This window comes from Spizellomyces punctatus (genome assembly GCF_000182565.1).
Source record: "Spizellomyces punctatus DAOM BR117 chromosome Unknown supercont1.9, whole genome shotgun sequence".
NCBI classification, from domain to species: domain Eukaryota; kingdom Fungi; phylum Chytridiomycota; class Chytridiomycetes; order Spizellomycetales; family Spizellomycetaceae; genus Spizellomyces; species Spizellomyces punctatus.
Genome location: NW_015971545.1, coordinates 319,474 through 339,682, shown reverse-complemented (window position 1 = coordinate 339,682; position 20,209 = coordinate 319,474). Strand labels below are relative to the sequence as shown.

At 43.4% G+C, this 20,209-nt stretch overlaps 6 protein-coding genes across 6 annotated transcripts; 3 read left to right on the top strand and 3 right to left on the bottom strand.

Annotated features, from left to right (window-relative positions):
• Positions 1–62: 62 nt before the first annotated feature.
• Positions 63–2,749, bottom strand: SPPG_05488 (uncharacterized protein; the record flags this gene model as incomplete). The annotated part of the gene is made up of 6 exons (XM_016753697.1): positions 63–85; positions 157–486; positions 553–931; positions 1,025–1,126; positions 1,928–2,229; positions 2,287–2,749. 6 exons carry the CDS (start codon positions 2,747–2,749, stop codon positions 63–65), a joined length of 1,599 nt encoding a protein of 532 aa, XP_016607272.1.
• A 742-nt stretch (positions 2,750–3,491) lies between these two features.
• Positions 3,492–4,091, bottom strand: SPPG_09281 (uncharacterized protein; the record flags this gene model as incomplete). Its single annotated transcript, XM_016757439.1, has 1 exon — positions 3,492–4,091. One exon carries the CDS (start codon positions 4,089–4,091, stop codon positions 3,492–3,494), a length of 600 nt encoding a protein of 199 aa, XP_016607271.1.
• Positions 4,092–4,632: 541 nt separating this feature from the next.
• SPPG_05487 (uncharacterized protein) lies at positions 4,633–6,036 on the bottom strand (the record flags this gene model as incomplete). Its single annotated transcript, XM_016753696.1, has 2 exons — positions 4,633–5,102; positions 5,250–6,036. 2 exons carry the CDS (start codon positions 6,034–6,036, stop codon positions 4,633–4,635), a joined length of 1,257 nt encoding a protein of 418 aa, XP_016607270.1.
• Positions 6,037–8,200: 2,164 nt separating this feature from the next.
• Positions 8,201–10,070, top strand: SPPG_09280 (uncharacterized protein; the record flags this gene model as incomplete). The annotated part of the gene is made up of 3 exons (XM_016757438.1): positions 8,201–9,145; positions 9,234–9,675; positions 9,739–10,070. The coding sequence occupies 3 exons, from the start codon at positions 8,201–8,203 to the stop codon at positions 10,068–10,070; spliced, it is 1,719 nt and encodes a 572-aa protein (XP_016607269.1).
• A 58-nt stretch (positions 10,071–10,128) lies between these two features.
• Positions 10,129–12,336, top strand: SPPG_05486 (uncharacterized protein; the record flags this gene model as incomplete). Its single annotated transcript, XM_016753695.1, has 1 exon — positions 10,129–12,336. The coding sequence occupies one exon, from the start codon at positions 10,129–10,131 to the stop codon at positions 12,334–12,336; it is 2,208 nt and encodes a 735-aa protein (XP_016607268.1).
• Positions 12,337–12,378: 42 nt separating this feature from the next.
• On the top strand, positions 12,379–16,461 carry SPPG_05485 (uncharacterized protein; the record flags this gene model as incomplete). Its single annotated transcript, XM_016753694.1, has 2 exons — positions 12,379–13,408; positions 13,499–16,461. 2 exons carry the CDS (start codon positions 12,379–12,381, stop codon positions 16,459–16,461), a joined length of 3,993 nt encoding a protein of 1,330 aa, XP_016607267.1.
• Between the last annotated feature and the right edge of the window lie 3,748 nt (positions 16,462–20,209).

The window sequence follows — 20,209 nt, the reverse complement described above, 5'->3', positions numbered from 1 at the left end:
CATATTCACACTCTGAGATCGAGACATAATTGTAACCTAGAGCAATCAATTCTTCATGCTTATTATCGGTATATCGTCTCAAAGACTTATAAGGGACACCATGATAATTAACGGCATCATCGTCTTTGCATTGTTTACACCCATGGAATTCACAACCATTAAATTCATACACAGTATTTGTCGAAGGAGAATAGCCATCGGCATAGAATTTTTTCCCATTTAATCGGTCAATCCATTTCTCTCCACCACGTAGAACACGTCGCATATCCAGAATGCCATTATCGCGTAGATATTCGAGCCACTGGACAGCCTTGTCTGAATGACGCCGCATTCCTTCTTCATGATGTGTGGGTATGCTTTCTTCAGGCATGAACATATGCCTGTAAGTCCCCATACATGCCGATGCTATGGTTTTATAAGCCCAAGGATCAATTTCACCATCGGTTGCTACAAGGAATTGCTCTCGGAACAATTTCACGGCCGCTGCTAGAATATCGACATCATTCTTGCAGTATTCAACAAGTTCCTTAGTGTAATCAAAAACATACCTACCCTTCATGCATTTGCGTAGGGTTTTCTTGTACCAGCGTTGTGCATCAGCGCGTTTATCATAGGGCATACTGTCAAATCGGAAATCATCCAAAGATGGTAAAACGCCTTTATAATCATTTGAACATTTGAACCAATGTGGAAAGTAACCCTTACGAACATGTTCCTCTAATCCAAACATGGAAGGCAACTTTGACAGTCCCATAGGCAAAAACAACATGCTATCAATGAACCGGATGTTGAACTTGGGCAGCACCATTGAAATGATCTTCAACCCATTTGAGATATACTTAGGCTTAACACCGTTGTCATTGAACTTTTTGAAGAGAAAGTGGAAATCGTAACCCTTACCATTGTGAGCAATGAATGTTGTATTAGGGTTCTTGAAGATGAATTGATAAAAAGCGTCAAATTCAAAGAAGGAGTGATGCTCATGACATTGGCACACAGATTGGCATAGACCGGTACAAACTACCTTGCAATCCGTAAACTTTACACGATGTTCACCATCATGTAGAAACTCTGATTCAAAATCAAATGCTATGATCTTGCTAATGTGCTTTCTGGGTTTCTTTTTCTGTATGAAGCATCGATGGTCAGGAGTGACATAAGCCTTGCAAGGACGGCAGAGATGGTGGTTGCAATCGTGTAACTCAGCACAATTACCATCATAATAAGCACGCTCAAATACACGCCCGCAGCCGCCTTCCTTGTTACATTTCCATATTTTATCACATTTTTTCTCCTTGTGATAATCATCACAATCTCCTGAAAAGTGACCTAAGTTACAACTTAAACACAACACTAGATCATCGGGAGATCCTTGTTTACATGTGACCCAACCACAAAGGTTGCATCCTCGTTTCTTATCACATTTATGATTGGTATGCTTGTGTCCTTTCATGCATTGGAAACAAAAATACAATGCACAGTAAAAGGCGTTAATCTTGGTTATGCAATCGAAATGATCCCCTTTACGTAGGATAGTAGCAGGTTTCTCATCGTATCACTCATTGTTAACACCTTTGACCATGAGAGGTTTACCACCGTTCTCTAGATCAACAATAATGATGTTCCTTTTGAGGAATGAAACCAACTTTGGAAAATCGCCGTAAGACATCTTCTGACCAACAGGTAACCCGCATCCTTCATAATAGTTAGTAACAATTTTGTCCAGTGGCTTTCTTTGTTTCATGATGTACGCATATTCATTTGTTGAGTGATCCATTGTATGGAATGCTACGGATAAGGCAACTGCTCTCATACCACAATCGTTACCATTGTTTTTCACAACAATGACACATCTTTTTGACTGTGCTGATAGATGGTCATGATAGTTTTTGAAGGCGCCGCCCTTTACCGAAACTAAACGACGCACCTCGATAGTCATGCTTTCATCGATTGATGCTATTTCAGCCGATTGCATTCTCGCAGTAATATCGTCTATCACATCAGAAGCAATCAGATCACTAACTGATACAACTTTTGATGACCAAAATCCATTGTGTAGACTTTGATGTTGAAACCCTATTTGCACTTTGTCACCGCGTTCAAGGCCTACAAGTGATTCCTTGATGACATCATTGAAAAATGAAACAATATCATCATGAGTAGCGAAGGTGTACTTTGGATTGAACCGATAAAGTTCCTTTGTATAACCGATACCTTTGATTTTGATCTCTTTGACAGATATTAAAGGTGAGAATGATTCTTGATGCTTTCGAAGATTATACTTACGTTTAGCCCTAGTGGCAGCAGCCTTCTTAGCGGCTTCCTTTCGCTTTTTAATAGCAGCCTCAGCCCTCTCTTGAATTTCTCTCATCTGACGCTCTTTTGCTTCTTTATTAAGCCTTCTCGTCTCTCTGGCCTTTTCAGCAATAGCCTGCTTTTGAGCCTCAGTGCGTCTCGCAGCAGCCTTCTTAGTGGCTTCCTTTCGCTTTTTAATAGCAGCCTGAGCCCTCTCTTGAATTTCTCTCATCTCGCGCTCTTCTGCTTCTTTATTAAGCCTTCTCGTCTCTCTGGCCTTTTCAGCAATAGCCTGCTTTTGAGCCTCAGTGCGTCTCGCAGCAGCAATTCTTTTTTCTCGCTCAGATTGTAGGAATCTTGGTACTCGATGTATTTGAAGGTTCTCTAGTGCATCTAGTTGTTTCTTAGTCCAGTTTTCACTAGAGAAGTTTCCAGATACAATCTTTCGCATCATCCTCTCAAAAGGCTTCGAGTCTTCTTTTACGTGTCTGTTGGTGATTGGGTTAAAAATCAAAGGCATAGTAAATAGAAATATATAGTGTTAAAAAATAAATATTTTCAAAGCTTTAAACGTATTTGTTCTTCAAATGATGCCGGGCGCGGAGCGGCCAATCCCGGCAGGGATGTTCATGCGAAGTGAGCAACTTTTACTGGATCATCAGGAATAGCCACTTTTCGATTTATTTTAAAGCATCTCCGCTTAGGACGAGGTGGTGGTTTTCGTATACATGGTAACTTTTCTATAGCATACATCTTTGAAATAGGCGATTCTGCTAACCCATGTATTATATTATGAATGTACGAGCGCGAGACACCTAACCTGTTAGCAATCTCTATGGCTGCCCGATAGTCATTTACAAATGTTCTAGAACCATCTTCTTCGATCTTGTATACCCTGTAGCGATCCTTCGTGTTTATCGATCCTGATTTGCGTCCCATGTTAAAATATATTGTGTATACAAAATATTATTTCTCTTTGTTTAAACGTGTGTGTTTATTAGCAAACGTTGTACAAAAGCTCTATAACAACGCCCCTACATGACGCTAAACAAAGGGATATCTATGTACATTGTGCTACGAAACACCTTTACAGACTGTTTTTGTCGTTTTGTATTTTTTTTCTGGTTTTGTTGTTTTGTAATTTTTTTGTTGATTTCATGGATTTTTTAGCGTGTGTCAACGGTAATTGAAGAGAATCAAGCAGCGGCGCTACTGCTTCCTACATCTGGAGGATTGATAACATCAGCATGGACAATGTCCTGATCGCTCACTTTAGCCTTGACGCTCTTTCTGCGCTTAGGAGTGCTAGCTGCTAGGAGTGCGTTAATCTGCATCTGTTGCCGCTCGAGACGCTCCATGAGCGATGGCTCTAAATTAGCGGGTTCCCCATCATGCTCAGGGCTTGACCGCTTGACACATCTGCGTTTAGCCTTTTGTGGACTGTAATCGCTGTCATCGGCATCATCGGAATCATCGTCAGAACCAGAACTCAAGGTTTCACCATCAGACTCGAAATCTTTGAACTTTCTCTTTAACTTGAGAGATGAAGATTTCCATTTATCCTCTTCTCGCTCCTTCCGCTCTAGGAGTCGTCCCAGATGACCTTTAAGTGATCTTAGCAACCCCTTGTCTTTCTTAACCCTTTTCTTATTATCAGTTATATTTTCTAATAAACACTCGCTTTGCTCGAAGGTGAGATCCTCTAGTTCAGTCTTGATAGCACGACGCGCTAGGGGATGTAGCAAGCCTCCGACATAGCTAGTCGCTTGCCCCCATTGACTCTTTGACATGGACATGTTTCAAATTCGGTTAGGTGTTTCAGAAAATGTAGCTATGTTTCAGATTCGGTTAGATGTTTCAGAATTATGGCGTGTGTTTCAGAACACGTATCGGATGTTTCAGATTCGGTTAAATGTTTCGAATCATACCTGATATTTCAAACCCGTACTTGTGCTAATGGGAGAAAAGATACACCGAGTGCCTTTTTATGCCACCGGCTTGTACTCAGGGATGCCCTTCCATTCAATGGAAAGAATCTTGGCATCCCCTGCCGGGATAGGCCGCTGCGCCCGGCATAGTCTTGGCATTTCTTGGCGCCGTTTTTTTAAACATAAACAACACGCCTCACGACTCTTCCAGAACCGTAGCGTCGCTTACGTGTTGCTGCGGCTTTTCTAGCAGCAATGATGTGCCTGTTTCTTGCACGAGCAGCCGCTCTAAGTCCTTTATTTGGCATAGCCGATATGTTGACGAGTTTTCTATGGGATTTCTTAGCCATAATGTGATTCAATATTAGGTAGTCCTATACATATGTGAAGAATATAATTGTTCGCATTACTATGCCGGAACCAATCTAATACCATCTTTGTCGATGCTCATCACATGATCAGTAGTCCAAAATACATGAAACATCTTGTTCTTGAATGTAGGAATGTAAGCGGGGTTAGGCGATGTCGTTTGTGAATCTCCGGTTCCTGTAGTTATAGTTTCGCTTGGGAAATCGGCTGTTTCTGGAGGATTTGGATATTGAGAAACATTGATTAAAATTCGTCCATCGGCTAGAGTCTGAAGACCGCTGCCAATCATGTCTGGGGTTTGCTTGAAATTTTGTCTCCATGACCAATGTTTTATCTTTTTGCCTCCTAGATCCCATCCTTTCAAATCAGACATAGTGGGCGCAAACTTCACATCATTGAAATCCTTGTTACGTTGACTCAATGCATACATCTCAGGGTCAATAGTAGAGACAAATCCTGTTTTCTCAGAGCCATGTCCAATAGCCTTCCCTTGTGGGAACCGTTCCATTCCTACTTGCATAGACACTGTTCTAATACCTGCATCGTCCGAATAATTCAGTTTGTCTACATCTGTTAGAACATTGTCAGTTGTCACCAACATCAATGACGAAACAGAGGACTGCTCACCTGTTACAAGCGAGAGTTGTTGTACTCAACTATCTTGTCCTGCAAATTCTTGACTCCATACTATTTGAGTGGGGATAGTCAGGGGTGTAGGATCCTCAGCCTGCATCAAAGCAAGCACTTTATCATAGTAAGCCTTGACCGGTTCAGCAAACTGACATATTAATTTGTTTTGTTCTACTTTGAAGGACGTAATCCCTGTGGATTTTGGGAATATTTTGGAAAGGTCTGTCTCGGCGGTCATCTCCAGGCTTACTCCTCCTTTCACAAGACAGAGAGGAAAAGCCACTTCATTTTGAAAGAATGATAGCAATGACCCGGTAACGGTGTATGCGTTGTTTTGAGCGACCACTGCTGAACGGTTGTTATCCTCACTTGAATAATACTCGCATTGGCCTAGATGTTGTTTGGTTTCCCATGATGTTAAGGCATTTTCATGCACAGTGAACAAATTATAGTCATTGAGATCTTCAATGATCCTTCCATTAATCAGGAGAGATTGACGTTTCCATACAGCATCAGTTCCAGATTGACAGAGCCTGTAGTCAGCATTAACTGCTACTGCTGGCAAACCATCTGCTTTTAAGCCGACTACACGATATTTGTGCAGCGTTTCATTAACGAGCCAGAAGCGCTTGTCGTCTGCTATTTTAAAAACTAGTTTCCCGCCTGGTCGGCAATCTCCACTTCCGTTTGTTGGCTCGAAGCGAACCTGACTAGATGGCTGGAAGTTTAGAATGACTCCATTTTTTGCGGATCTTTTATAAGTAAATGCCGATGGGACACGTCTGACCTCTGTTACTTCAATATCGGATGACATGGTTTACTTTACACATCTAGAAAAAAAAAAGTCGTTATGAAAAACCAACTCTAAATGGTCGTTTCGAACTTTGTAGATTTATGTGCACAAAATGAAACAGTTTCTTTGTATTATCCATAACGAACTTTTCAAATACATCTTCAGGTAAAGCGAGAGATAAGCCTGCTTCGACCATTTTCTTAAGTTCGCTTTTCAAAGGTCTAAAAATGATCCAGTTTGTTGCATTGCTACGTACAGCGGGACTATTGTGATAAAAATATTGACTCGACAGGATGCAAGTGATACCAGCATGCCTTCCACAAGTTGCCAACTCATCGAGTGACTTCTTATGTCCCTTTTGCATGTTGTAGTCATCTATGATTAGAAGCAGGTCTCGTTTTCTTCCACTTCGAACAAATTCATAAAGTTGCTCTTCGTGTATAAAATTGAGTATTTCATTGGAAATCTTGTCAAATATATGAACCTTTTTGCTCGTTCTTAAGGGGTTCCAATTGGTGTCATGCGGATTTGGTGTGAATATTATGATATTCGAATACTGCTTCTTCAAGAACAATTTGCATATCACAGCAATGTTTAGCGTTTTACCGCTAAATCGAGCGCCATTGTATATGATAAAACCATACTTTCTAGGAAGCCGTGGATCTGTATTATCCTTTATGCATCCAGAGACTTGACTAGGTAAAGGGGCTATTGTGATTGGCTTCATTGCACTTGTTTTTATTTGCTCTCTGTATCTATAATACATTAGAAGAAATGAAAAAGTTGATTCTCGATAGCAACAGGGCGACGAACAGAAACAAGAATGAACCTAAATGGACTCTAGCCAAACCCATCGCATGTGATAAAATTCAATACAATTCGATCATTTTGCCCCTTTCGTGGAACATAGTAAATGACAAGAACAATATTGTCTCCTTTTATGATGCTGGGATGGGTAATGCTGCAAGGACTTTTGCTATTCCTCCTGGTACTTACTCTCCAGATGATTTAGTGGATGCACTGACTGCTGGATTCAACTCGACTGGGACGCAAGCATACACTGTAGAATACAATCATATAAACAGTCAAATAACAGTGACCGCGGGTACAACACCATTCAAAGTTCTCTACCCTCAAACAACAGCGAGCAAACTGCTTGGATTAGTTCAGACGCAGCAATCTGACCCTGGGAGATCAATAACTTTCGCGAATCCAATCGATTTGACAGGTGTTAAGATGGTGCTCGTCTCATCGACAAACTTATGTTCTAGCGATGTTATAGTTGCTGGAGCCGATGATCTAAATATTCTAGCATCGATTCCAATAAGCCAGGAAATAGACACCGTGCTGTGTGCGCAGAATTATTTCGATACCAACTTCATTGACACAGAGTCAGGCCTTGTTAGTACCATCAACATCCGTTTGCTTGATGCTGAAATGCTATTACCGATTGATTTACAGGGCAAAGGGTTCACTTTGGTTCTCGATTGTCATTCCTCCGGCTTTGCAGATGATTAATTTTTTTTCATTTGGAACATGTAAAAGATGTTGCGTCAAAAATTTGCAAACTTTCTCTCAAGTGCAAAGAACTTTGGTCTTCGGGCGTTGAACAGTTACAGCAAAGTAAACAATGGAATTTGACAATTTGTAAACCATGCCGGCCAAGCCAGAGATATTTATGGAAAGGTTCATCAATCTCTAGTCCATGACGAATCTGTACCCATCAAAGTAAGAGAGACAATTTCACGAGGATGAGGTTATATCGATGATCTCCATAAAGGTCTAGGGCAATCCTATGAGATCCAACAGAATTTTGATTCAGCGCTAAGGAAATCGCTTCCTGTCGAATTAGCGGGGTATTAATGCTACTTTTAGCGTCAAATGATTTCATTCAAGTCATCAATGTAAAGAGGATTTTCAGGAATAATAACATACTCATTCCAGTTAATATCACTCGCATCAGCGTCTGGAATGATGGTTTCCTTACTGTATATATTCGTCATGCCTGAGCCCGGCATTGGCACTCCTAATGAGTCGGAATCGTCTTTGACGGGTCCTCCGCGCCCGGCATGCCTTTCAGCCAACTTCCTCCTCAAACGCTCTTGTATCCATTCCTTCCTTTGTTGAGACGACATGCTTCTTTTTTTTAATAATACTAATATAGTAAAATACAGAATAGTACAATATGTCTGTTGCCGAATTGGTAAAACTATTACAGAAGGGCAACACTGATGTAACTGATTACAACTCTGAGCAGGTCGAACGTGATGTGTTTTGGAGAGAGAAGAGAAAATGGGTTGATTCAAAGTTACCTACAGGCTATTTCAAGCACCCATTGTTAAACAAGTATCATTCATTTGGTAAGGTAGATACACAATTTGTCAGTGACCCATACTATATCGAAATTGATAATAGATGCTTCGGTGAACTAAGGGATGCTAACGGCCGGTCTTTGGATCCTGATACCTTTCGGCCAGTTGTTTCAGATGCAGAACTCAAACGGATGGCTTCTGGGCGTTCAGTTGATTACCATCCCAAATCTAATCAAGAGACTCGGTATCCGATAATCCATGGTCGCGATGGATACAAAAATGACATAGATTTGATTGCATGCATCCGACGAATGCACGAAGGTTATGAAGAGTTTATAAAAGAGGAAAAACGTAAGGAATTGGCTGACATACAGCATTTCCACTCTTCACATGGTATTCACAATCCTGGGGAGAGTTTGCTAGAAACAACTGGCTTAGGAACGCGGGGCACAGACATTTCTGCCTCAAGAGATGAATACAACATGCAACGTGGCGTGATACGACCTACTCCTGCTTTGTCTGAGAACATCTTTTATGAGGAAGGAGGCATGCCACCTACACAATTAGTTCTACATAGGCGATCTGAATCACCAACCTCAGGCTTACCATCACTAACGCCGATGGATGCATCACCATCTCCATCATCAACTGCATTTGACTTCACAACAATGCAGCCATCGCCAAGGCTTCATGAGAGAAGAAACCCGAGAGATTCATCCTTGCAGGAAGTTTACAATCCAAGAACCGGTAATTGGATTAGAAAAAATGGTAAGGTACACAAGGAACTTAAGAAAGAGTGGGCGAGTAATTCTTATAAGGTACCATCATCATGGACAAAAGAACCTCGCTAAGCATATTTGGGTTTTTTTATTTTCTATTTACAAAGCTAAAATGCCTAAAAAAAAGGAATCTATGCCGGCGCAGAGCCAAATGCCGGCAGGCATACCTGACCAGGACATTACAGATGAAGAACAAAGTTTGAATGATGATGATGAAACTAATGACGATGATCATCAAGACTATGTTCAAGAACTTGTAAACAAATATGCCGGCGCAGAGCCAAATGCCGGCAGGCATGCCGGGCGCGGAGCGGCCAATCCCGGAGAGGTCAATACCAGCGCTCCCAAAAAACATACTGCATCAGAGAAGCAGCGAGCACATTTAGAAAAAAGCCAAGAAAAGGCTCTTCAGGTTAGACGAGAACTTGCCGCCAAGAGAAAAGAAGAGAGAGAACTAGAAAAGAAGAGAAAAGAGGATGAACGGATTCTTGCTAAGGCCGAAGCCCTTAGAGTGGAACAGGAAAAATGTGTCGAGGCTAGGCTCCGCAACTATATGAAGGACTTACAAAGTCACAAGACTAAAGCGAAGTGAATTAAAATGCCAATACCGAAAAAAAGACGGCAGATTGTAGTTGAGGAATCGTCAGATGATTCTTCAGATGATGATGATTATGAGGTTCTTAAAGTCATCAAGAGAAAGAGAACTCGCCCTGTTCATCCCACTCGCGCAGATGTAGTCCGTTTTAAAAATGGACATGAGTATGCCGGGCATGGAGTGGCCAATCCCGGCAGGGATCCCGGCGCAGAGCCATATCCCGGCAGGCATGCCGGGCACGGAGTGGCCAATCCCGGCAGGGATCCCGGCGCAGAGCCATATCCCGGCAGGCATGCCGGGCACGGAGTGGCCTATCCCGGCAGGGATCCCGGCGCAGAGCCATATCCCGTCTTTGATGAGATTGTATAGACCAAATGTCGGCATGCAATTCATTTTCTAAGCTATGATGATATAAAGGAATAAGAAGATGCCTTTGCCTAATAGCATTCAAGGCACATATACGGTTCGAAGAAATTTAGAAGTCCTAGATAATTTCAAGTCCGGAAAAGTTAAAGCCAATTCTATCTATGGAGAGAGCCTACGAAATAAAGATGGTATAGTCACTATACTCGATTTGGATAGTCAAACGCCCAGTCTCTCCATTCAGAAAAATAAAGGTAAATATACCATCTCTCTTGCCGAGACAACTTATGTTTTTCCATTAATTAATGATGAACATGATGTCAGGCTTGTAACAGACGATACTCTGCTTATAACAGAAGACGGCTTATCTGTTAAACCAGAGACACTCCTGCAACCTCTCTATAGGGCTCCCAACTCACGAACAGTAAGCCTAAACATTGATGATGATGAACTAAAAGTTGGGGGTGGAAAATTAACAGTCATACCTTATAACTATGATTTTCCACTCTACAGGGATGCCGAATCACATACGGTTGGTTTACAAGCAGATGATACTTTGCTTATAACTGAAAACGGTCTATCGGTTAATTTTCCTGATCCTGAGATGCTGAAAAAGCCGTTGTATCGTGACCAGAGCGGCCTTGGAATCAAACTTCATAAAAGTCTAAAGGTGAACAATAATGACGAATTGGAAACTAACATTCAGTCGGTACTAAAAGCATTTGGCGCTCTGAAATCGAGTTCAGGTGCGGATATGCTGTTAGACATCGGGTCTTCATGGCTCGACTTTGGATTCAATAGTTTGACCGAAATGACTGATGTGTTAGGAGAAGTAGACACCACAGCAATTCGCTTAATGGTCGATTCTTCTACATTCAGTCAAGCGGGATCGAAACTTTCATTACGATCACCTGGCTATGAACAAATCCTGTATGGGAACCTTACTTATGGCTACTCGGGAAGTTCTTCATTCACTTATTCGTCCACGCTTCAGGAGTTGTGTGTACCAAATGTCAAATTAACTGGAGTATTTCCTGCTATTGGAGGTGGCTCATATGCAGTGAGTAAAGACTATCTTTCCCAATTTTATCAAGGCTCTCAAACAGGAGTGCTTGCAGTGGGACCCGAGTTTAACGGACGTCGAGAGATAGGCTGTTTGGTCGATAATCAGACCATCAGAATTGTTGGAAATGCACTCACAGGTGGGTACATTTTTCAGGACTTTAATGGCGTATCTATTCGACCTGGAACGACCAATGATGTGGTATTATCTCTTAAATGCGAGGCTGGCAGTTGTCTCCAAATGGTCAAAGCAGATACCATTAAAGATGTACTGACTTGCAGCAATGGTATTGAGAGAGTACAGAATGACCTTCAACTCGATCTAAAAGTTGATGCTAATTCAGGTTTGGCTATGGTCAACAGGGGAACCATACGGGATACCTTCACAGCCTCCCAAGGGGTAACCAGGACGGGGAACGACTTCAGACTGAGTTTAACAGCACAGTCACCCGATCTTACTCTAAACAATGGTGTTCTGAGTTCAAACATCGCTGCGGGAATTGGACTGCAAAAAAATGGTGCGATTTTGTCAACAAACCTAAGAGGTATCAATGGAGTGCAAGTTAGCGGTGATTTGATTTCATGTTCGATTTCAGGAAGCGATACTATTCTTCGCGTAGGCGATACCTTAAGAGGTAATTATGTGGGCAGTACCAACTCATATGGAAGTATTATTGTTGTTGGAAATATGATTCAGTATAACATGATTCCTCCTCAATTCGTAAGTAACAGTCCAAATCTCATCATTACAGGTTCGTATCCACTTTATAACTTTACCCTCATTGACCCTATGCCATTATCAAAGCAAAGGGATACCGATAATACTGAACAGAGTGATACCGCAGAAGTGTTAAAAATGGATGTTCCATCAGGCAACACTGTTATTTTGTCCGGAGCAACTCCATTATCAACCGTACCTTTTCCAGCGATGGTCTCCCCACCCTTGACAGTCCCTATGGCTGTAAACTCCATCCTCCCAATCGTCTCAACGTTCCCTTGGGGAATGATTTTCGGAGGGTCATGCAAACGTAAGGTTCAACGAGATGCGGAAGGCCAACCTATACTCGATGGCGATGGAAACCCCGTTTATGAACCAATAGACCCTGTTACCTTCATGCCACCACTTGAACCCGGGAGCAATGTCACAATTGCTTCTGATCCCATAGGAGGTTGTACTCGTCTCTTGTTTGATACGCCTTCATGTTATTGAGGCATCAAATACGAATACCCTCAGCAAGCAATTAACCTCTCTATGCTAAGGGATTATGATACCGAAGTCATCAAACCTTGGGTTGGAAGCCAGATAACGGCATTAACTTCGAATAATGTGACATTCAGTGGTAATATCGGTGGTAAAGTAATCAGTGGAACCAGATTGAATATTTCTCCATCTATGACAGGCACTTCATCGGTCACGACATATTCAACATTCGATGGAACTAAGAGTTCATGGTTCGGGCTCGATGGAACAGGATTCTTAGGATACAACCCCGGTGCTTCAACATGGCTCGGTGCTCAGGATTTACCCATGTTCATATATCCTAGGACATCTAGCACGCCTACTCTAGGTCTAAGAGTGGACACAAATGGTTCATGTGCTGTAGGGGGCGACCTAACAGTTGGAGCCTCTTCTGTAAACAGTTTACGTTATCTCGTTTTGAGCAATACTAATACAGGAGGAAACGCATGTAGTATTCTTTGTCTTACGGCCTCAGGAGGGTCTGGAGTGATGTTTTTGAACGGAAACAACCGGAGTGTCGATGGAGGGCAAAACACAATGACATTGAGAAACGATATTGGAAATCTTCGGCTCCAAGCACAGACCGCTAGAGGACTAACAATACAGGCAAACACTGGAATTGTTACACTGGATAGCACAACAGTATCAACATCTTCAACAACGGGTGCCCTAGTTTGTCCTGGTGGTGTCGGTATTGCAAAGGACATATTCATTGGTGGTAATATCTATGCCTCCACCAATATGAAAGTAGCAACGGAAACATTCGTTATGACTGGATTAGCATCGAAGCAAAACTTATCTCCTTTGCTCGACAATATCAGTAGTCTGACCCCGACTGATGGCACTTTTTTGATGGGTGGAAATGGTGGTTTTTTCCGGATTGTACCTAAAGATGAAATCCTCAGCGCATATCAGCCGTTGATTACACCAGCGAGTGTCCTTAACCTTAGCGGTCTAACGGTACAGAATTCAAACACCAATGCTACGGCAATCACACTAGGAAATTCTAGCGCTGCACAGACATGGAATATCCATGTGGCTGGTTCATCGAATGGAAACCTAATTTCTGGAGCATTAGGCTTTTACTCGTCATACCAAGATAAAGGATACATATTCTGAATTGACCCATCAGGTAATACGGTCGTGAGTGGAGGCCTAGGAGTATCAACTGATGCGTATATCGGTGGAATGGCTTACATCGGAGGTCTCGAAGTTGCTTCTCAAAAATTTGTAATTGATAACACTGCTCCAATAAGTCAATCCTTGTCTTCATTGACAACGACGGTAACTAATAACAACAATTCCCTCACTTCTGCACTCGCCTCGAAGCAGCCTATGAACGCTACAACTAATAGCCTGTACACGATGATGGTGCAGCCAGACAGTTGGCTTTATTCTTCTGCTGGGACTACATTCGAGAATGTTACTTCCAGTCAAGTGAAAGGCATCCTCGATATTGCTACAAATGCTAGCGTGAACACACTTCTTTCTGGGAAACAACCCAGTATCACAACATCAACAAATCTGAGTCTTGCTTCTGTTACTGCAAATGGTTATTTGAGTGTTCAAAATGGCGCCAATCCCACCTTTATGTCACTGGTAAATACTTCATCAAACGTGACTTGGGGTATTCGAGTTGCAGGTTCAACCGCCGATGGCTCTAACCCAGCAGGCAGGTTCGGAATCAACTCTTCATATAACAACATTGGCTATGTGTTCAAGATTTCTAATACCGGTATTACACAGATAACAAATACCTCACAATCGACTAGTTCGACTACAGGAGCACTTCTAGTAAGTGGTGGTTTAGGTGTTGCCAAGGACTTGTATGCTGGAGGAAATGTAATTGGTAGCACCTCTGTGGATGCTCCAAACTGGGTGCAATCTAGAAACATTTCATCTGGCGTAAACGCATACACTGCTATTGGTTGTTCCAATGATAGCGGAAATGCAGCCTTACTTTTTCTCAACTCTTCTACAAGGACTGCTGATGGCTCGTCAAATAACGCTACTCTTCATAACGATTGTGGAGACATGAACATCCAAGGGAAATCTGGTCTAGGATTAGGTCTGCGGATTGTTTCTATTTCAAACGAAGTTAAGGTGTTGACTGCTACAGACTCCTCGTCTGCAACAACAGGGGCTTTACAGGTATTAGGAGGTGTAGGAATATCGAAGACTCTGTGGGTTGGTAATAAGGTAACAAGTGGGAAAGGAACAGGGTATGGTTTTGGATGGGGTAGCATAGGTGGAAATGTCAATACTGGTGACATGACATTCTTCTCCCCATCTTCGAATGGCCAAGCCTTCTTCAACGATCAGATTAACGACGTCTGCCTGAGGGCGTGGAATACGAACCTGAGATTCGGTGTAACAAATAGTTCATCTCAACTAGATATTCTCTCATCTGGGAATGTCATTGTAAATACAAGCACAGATGCTTCATCATCAATCACAGGTGCGTTCCAAGTAAAGGGAGGTGTTGGAATATCGAAGAATCTCTACTGTGGAGGGAGTCTGTACTCCAATAATCTGAAAGTTGCAACCGAGAGTTATGTAGGGGCAGCCATTGCTTCAAAACAGACATCGAGTCTGCTCCTAGATTCCATTAGTGGAGTCACACTATCTGCAAATTCTTTCATTTTAGGGAGTTCTGCAACGACATTCGCGGTGAAAACTCCTGAAGAGGTGAAGACATTATTAGGCATTACAAATGTCGATCTCTCAGTGAAGCAAAATGCATCACCCTTACTCTCTACTCTCGCTGCGATGTCACCAATGAGCAATATGTTTCTCATGGGAGATGATGTCCAAGGATTCACTCTCACAAATGACGTCGCTGTGCGAAGTATTTTAAACATTGTTGACTATGCCCCCAGCATATCAGCACTGCAAACATCGAAACAAGATTTACTCACACCTACCAGCAATCTGTCGGTAAATACAATTCTTGCTAATGATACATCCGAGGCAACAACCGTATCAAGTGGGGCTCTACAGGTAAAAGGAGGAATAGGGGTTTCTAAAAGTATCTTCTCAGGTGGAAACATTACAGGAAAAGTTCTCATAGCCGCCTCTACAGGTGGATATTTCAAGTTGAGAAGTGATACTCCTGCAACGAAAGGTGATTATACTATCGGCTATAACAATTCCGGAGACGCCCTTCATGTTCACCTCGCCGGCTCGTCTGATAGCATAGACCAACGTCGTTATGAATTCGGTCATTATTCCAGTGATACCTTTGGAACATGGAATAGCCGATTCTCAGTTAACACCTACACCGGAGACCTCATCTCGTCCGGTAATCTAACTATTGGTTCGCCACTTAACAGGTTACGGGCTATTATTCTTAAAAACCTTGATCCTGGAAGCAATAGTTGCGCAATCCAATACTTCCAGAATGCCGCAGGGAGTGCTGTTATGTTTTTGAATGGGAACAATAGGACTGTGGATGGAGGCGTGAACACCTTCACAATCAGGAACAATGCAGGTGCGGTGCGATTGCAAGCGCAGGGAGCGAAGGGTATTACTATTGCATCGTCGACAGGAAATGTCATCATTGAAAGTACCACTCCGGCTTTATCGAGTACAACAGGTGCGTTGGTGGTGAATGGAGGTGTTGCTATTGGTGCACATGTTGTTGCAGGAGAGAATCTGTATTCGAACGGTGCTGTCTATAGCAATGGTCAGGTTTGTGCTACTCAACCATGGGTTTCCAGTCAAACATTTCTAAGAAATGTTCAAGTGTTCAAACTTTTGACTAAAGACGTGTGGCAATCCAACAATGCCTCGAAGGTCTTCTATGTTTCAACACCAGGTAAAGTACTTATGGAGTGGACGGTCAACCTCCATGGCACAGCAAACTCAAATGGTACATTGTCAATATTTCTCGGCCAAAGCGCTGGGTCGATGCCTCTCGTGTACTCGAGCGACTTTAACTTTAATTCCGGGGTCAATCATACAATCACAGCATCATTCATTGTTACAGGGATGGCCGATAACGTTGCTTACTTCACAAATTTTAGTATCAGTCAGGCTGCTCCCGATAACACAACTGATGTTTCCCTCATTAAAATCACTGAACTCGGACAATAGATGACGCGCGCACTGCCATCATTTAAAAAAGAAGCTATGCAAGATAAGAATGCGACGCGCGGATATTGAAAGTCATTCAGTTTTCAATATAAGAGATGCTGTAAAGGATGACATGGATAAATTTTGGAAATTTTGTGAAAGTATGTTAAGAGGGGACAAGAGCAGGGTAATTCTCTATTTACCCCAAACACCTGAAAATGAACATATCTTTCAAGAGATTCTCTCCATCGTCCACTTGAAGAAACTCGACCAATTATGCTTCAAGCGTAGTGGTTATCTCGCTATTCTCAACAATTTTGTATTGTTGGGTCATTCGAGAAACGAACGGCTGTTTTTTTTAGAGATGAGAGTCAAATAGAATGCATTTCATATCTGTACGGTCTACCAAAGACGACTTTATAACCATGTTTGATGACCTACATCAAGGATCATTCAAAAACATGATCAAAGACTTCTCTGATATTCTACAAACGAAGCAATTCTCGCTGTCATTTCAAGACCCTACATTATCTGATACAAACCATAATGGCTTCATAAATTATTCGTCTATAGCATTTTTCAGAAATCGAAAGCATCTTATCACCATAAACCTGAAAACCCTAATGCCTGTCATCAAGGATCCTACGCTAGATAAAAGGGCGATCTGCAAATGCATATTGCAGCATCAGGAAACTCTATTGGACATGGATGACCACATTATGAATGTGGGGAAAGAATATGCTCAGTTGAAGAATATTGCTTCTAAAGGTACTTAAAACGCACGCTGAATAATCTTCCACTCATTATAATAAAAATGCGCGTTTCGATGCGTTGCGATACTTGTACAGGCTTTAAAGAATATCAACTCTGCATATGTCTGAAATGCGCTGTGTATTCCTGCTATGAATGTTTGGATAAACTAAAAAACTATTCGCATGGTCGAAATCATGCTATTGTTCATCATGATTGTCAACAGTACATATCTACCGCTTTCGCCGCTCGCCGTGCCGGCATGCATGAAGAAAGAAAACGAAATCCCAGGGCTACATGTAAAAAAAGTAGCATCAAAAGCGGCGGAAGATGCCGTCAGGGATGTAGGGAAGAGAATGTTTCCAGAGCATGGTATGCCTCGAAGGTAATGTTGAGATGGGATGAGTTCTGACGCCTGAGTTGCCTACATCTTCTGTGGATTTTTGTGTAAACAAGGAAACCAATGTTGCCATTTAAACATGTGGATATTTCTATTCTTTTTGCAATCTTGCTAGGAAAATGGGGACATTTCTCATCCCTACATGTCTCTACATAATTTTTTACTTTCCATAAGCTTCCAATTTTTACCATTGGTTTTATCCTGTGGCACTTTCTTCCTGGGAATATTTTTGATGAAATTGTCTCAAAGTGCCTCACTTTGTAGTTGCGGTGCCTTCCATCAACGCCTTCTAGTCGGTAGATTTAGGCAATGTACTCAAAAGCCAGACCAAGACCCAAACACAGCCTTGCTGGACGCTAGCCGTCATCGCTCAGCTCTGGGCACCTGTGGTACTAGACACAGGAGCCTGCGAGTCTCTGGTTTCCGACACGTACCAGGGCCTTCTGTTCTCCGAAACCAATTTGCAGGATGCAGAAACGATGGCTTTCAAAGGCATTGGTGGACGTATCTCATCTACCAAGACAGTATGCCTCGAAACTTCCCTCAGAGGCCGCAGAGGAGAATACCTGACTTTCCGTGCCTATTTCCGAGTCATTGCATACGGGAAACCTCTCATCATCCTAGCCAACGATGTTCTGGGACATTTGAAACTCCAAACCTTGGTTCAGGAACCCCCGTTACCCAGTTTCGCGGTGATGCTCAAGAATCCGGACATCCTTATCCCTTGCTCCATAACGGATGAGCTGGACACCGATCACATGCGCGGCATGCCATACAAGACCAAGCAGGGTGAATTCATGAAGGATGTGTCAATGCCACGGCTGACCAAAGCCAAAGCTCAGAAGTCTAGATTAACCATGTTAATCACGGGACAGATGCGCGTGGCAGCCCAAACTTTTCTCATCGAAAACCCTCTTGAGGCCACCGCTGCTAGCTCAACGGCCCCGTTAGGCCTCAAACTGTCCACCGCGACCCATAATTCGGTTGCGGACCCCGAAGAGAACATTTCCAAAGAAGAATGGCAGACACTTCAGAACAAATGGAACCTCGACTCTACGGAGAGGGCTCCAGGGGCCTTCGAAGCCCAATTAAAAGACACAGAACGTTTCCACATCGATCTCAAGCGACCCAAACCCGTGGTCTGGGCCCTAATCAACATTCTATGACACTTCCATCAAGCCTTCAGCTATGAGGGTCATCTCATAGGGAACTACACCAAGATTCCTTATGTGCCTCGATTTATCTTGGCTCCGCCACCCCTTTCGAGGCCACGGTCGTACTCTCCGTTGGAGCGGACAGCCCTTGAGACGGAGCGAGACACCATGATGGGGCTTCAGAGGTGGAAACGAACCACCGAAGTAACCTTTGCCAGCGATCCTGTTATCATTCGCTACACAGACAAACCCCTGCGGGTAGCCTTCGACTATCGCCGAGCCAATGACTGCATGGCCTGGGACCCATATCCCTTTCCCATCATGCTCGACATCCTGAACTGGATCATCACAGTCCCATTCCGATACATATCGGGAGGTGACGCAAACAAAGGATTTTACCAAATCGCCATCACCGATGCGTCGGTACGCAAATGGCTCGCGATCAGACTCCATGACGGCATCTACGAACCACTCTTTATGCCCTTCGGACCCAAGACTGCCCCTTCGCACTTCTGTCGGGTGATGGACGACACCTTGGGTCCCTCCAAATGGTGAAATATCAACAACTTCGTCGACGATATCCACACACGAGTGGAGACAGCCGCGGAAGCCCTAGACGCCATCGCGGACTGGCTCGACTGCTTTTCCAGAGCCAAACTCACCCTAAGACTCGACAAGTGTCAATGGCTCTTTCACCAGCTCATGGCTCTCGGTTTCGTTGCCTCCTCTCAGGGTCTCGCTACTGATCCAGACAAGGTCGCAACCATAGTCGATTGGCCACGACCCAAATTCATAGGTGACCTATGGTCCTTCGTGGGTCTCCTAGGGTTCTATGCCCAATTCATCCCCCGCTACGCGGAACTCATCCGACCCCTGCAAGACGCTATCCAAGAGGGCATTCGCGAATACCGAGACCTTAAAAAGGGTCGTGCTGACCCAAAGAAAGGCGCTGAAAAGCTCAATTCACCATCCATGCTCGACACGGCGGTGGCCCCTACAATCACAGCCACTGGAGTCCGATTTGAGGTTTCGCAACATCCGAAATCTAGCTCCTCAGACCTACCGGCGGTCAATCTATGCCAATCATCGTTGGTGGACTTGCCCATTGACCCCTTTTGTGTCAGACGCCTTGCTCGCAAGTGCCCCGACCAAGGTCTGTGCAGATTTATCGCGAAGCATGAAGTTTCATGGACCGATTCCCGAAACTCTGCCTTCACAGCCGCCAAGCAGGCTCTGACAACAGCTCCAGTGCTTGCGGCACCCAGAAAAGGGTTCCCCTACACCCTTCACAGTGATGCTTCCTACACAGTGTTTAATGTCATGCTCGAACAGTTACAGCCGGATGCTTCTAAACGCCCGCTGTGCTACCATTCCTGAGGCACCACCACCTCGGAAAAGAAGGCCCCCCCTGTCGAACTCGAGGCCGGATGCCTCATTTGGGGCCTCAGAAAACTCCGCCCATACC